This window comes from Limulus polyphemus, unplaced genomic scaffold (assembly GCF_000517525.1).
Source record: "Limulus polyphemus unplaced genomic scaffold, Limulus_polyphemus-2.1.2 Scaffold4842, whole genome shotgun sequence".
NCBI lineage: Eukaryota > Metazoa > Arthropoda > Merostomata > Xiphosura > Limulidae > Limulus > Limulus polyphemus.
This window is the reverse complement of record NW_013670452.1, coordinates 26,242-27,310: the sequence shown is the minus strand read 5'-3', so window position 1 is coordinate 27,310 and position 1,069 is coordinate 26,242. Positions and strand designations below refer to the sequence as shown.

At 33.6% G+C, this 1,069-nt stretch overlaps 1 protein-coding gene across 1 annotated transcript in view; it reads right to left on the bottom strand.

Moving 5' to 3' along the window:
- The window catches only part of LOC106471767 (roundabout homolog 1-like), a 58,357-nt gene that overhangs the window by 40,488 nt on the left and 16,800 nt on the right, over window positions 1-1,069 (bottom strand). The window contains exon 9 of the mRNA XM_022400376.1: window positions 530-654. Within this exon, the coding sequence (XP_022256084.1) occupies window positions 530-654 (125 nt within the window). The remainder of the gene's footprint in view (window positions 1-529; window positions 655-1,069) is intronic.

Sequence of the window (1,069 nt, the reverse complement as noted above, 5' to 3'; positions counted from 1 at the left end):
AACTTTGTAATACACAGAATTTCCACAGTCACTTTAAACTAACTTTACAACCTTTATAACACACACTATAAATCACAGTGATTCACACATTTTACTTACGGTGCCTACTGTTCGCTTGACTCAATTATCTATCTCTTCGAACTATCTATATATCTTCAATCAATCAGCTTTATCTGTCAGACTTATATACTAAAAAAGAGGGCGCCTCGAAGAAACTAGAGTTGCCAGGAAAATTCATGATCCTTCCAAAAACTCCAGCATCGCGTGACTTCCGCTGTCACTTAGTAACAATGTTGGTCAGCAGTTCAAACAGAATTTACTATTAACAATTAGACTGATTGAATAGTTCAAACAGCTTCACATTATGTTGTTGCATAAAATTTACAACGTATTTGTTTATTCTAAAACTGTTTTTTTTTCTATATCATATCAATCATGTACAAATTATGTTACAGGACAAATGTAACAACACTTCTATCTTAACTAAAATTTTATAAGTATTAGGAGAAATATTTTATACATAACTCACCTCCCATACCATTTTTACAGTTGTGGAATTAATTGCTCTAACGTCTTGAAGTCTAACATTACACATACTTAAGCGTAGGCGAGCTTCTTCAAGATCAAAATCTGGCAACATGTGAACATGTAGGCCTACAGAAAGGAGATAGATCATGTTAATGTTTGCATCTTGATAGTAATTAAATAATTATTTGAACATTAACAACAATTCCCCTTTTGTAGGAGTTCTACTATGAAAATTTAACTTATACAAATTTCATTCCACCCTTTTACTTTTGTTAATGTTAAACAAGTATTTGTTTCAATAATATAAACATAATTTACAGCAAATATACCTTCATTATTATAAAATTACTTATGAATGGTACCATCTAATCCACCTCAATTAAGCTCTTTCGTTAGGGTTAGGACGCTCGACTCGCAATCTGCGGGTCGCGGGTTCGAATCCCCGTCCTACTAAAAAATGCTCGCCTTTTCAGCCGTGGGGGCGTTATAATGTGACGATGAATTCCACTATTCGTTGGTAAAAGAGTAGTCCAAGAGTTGG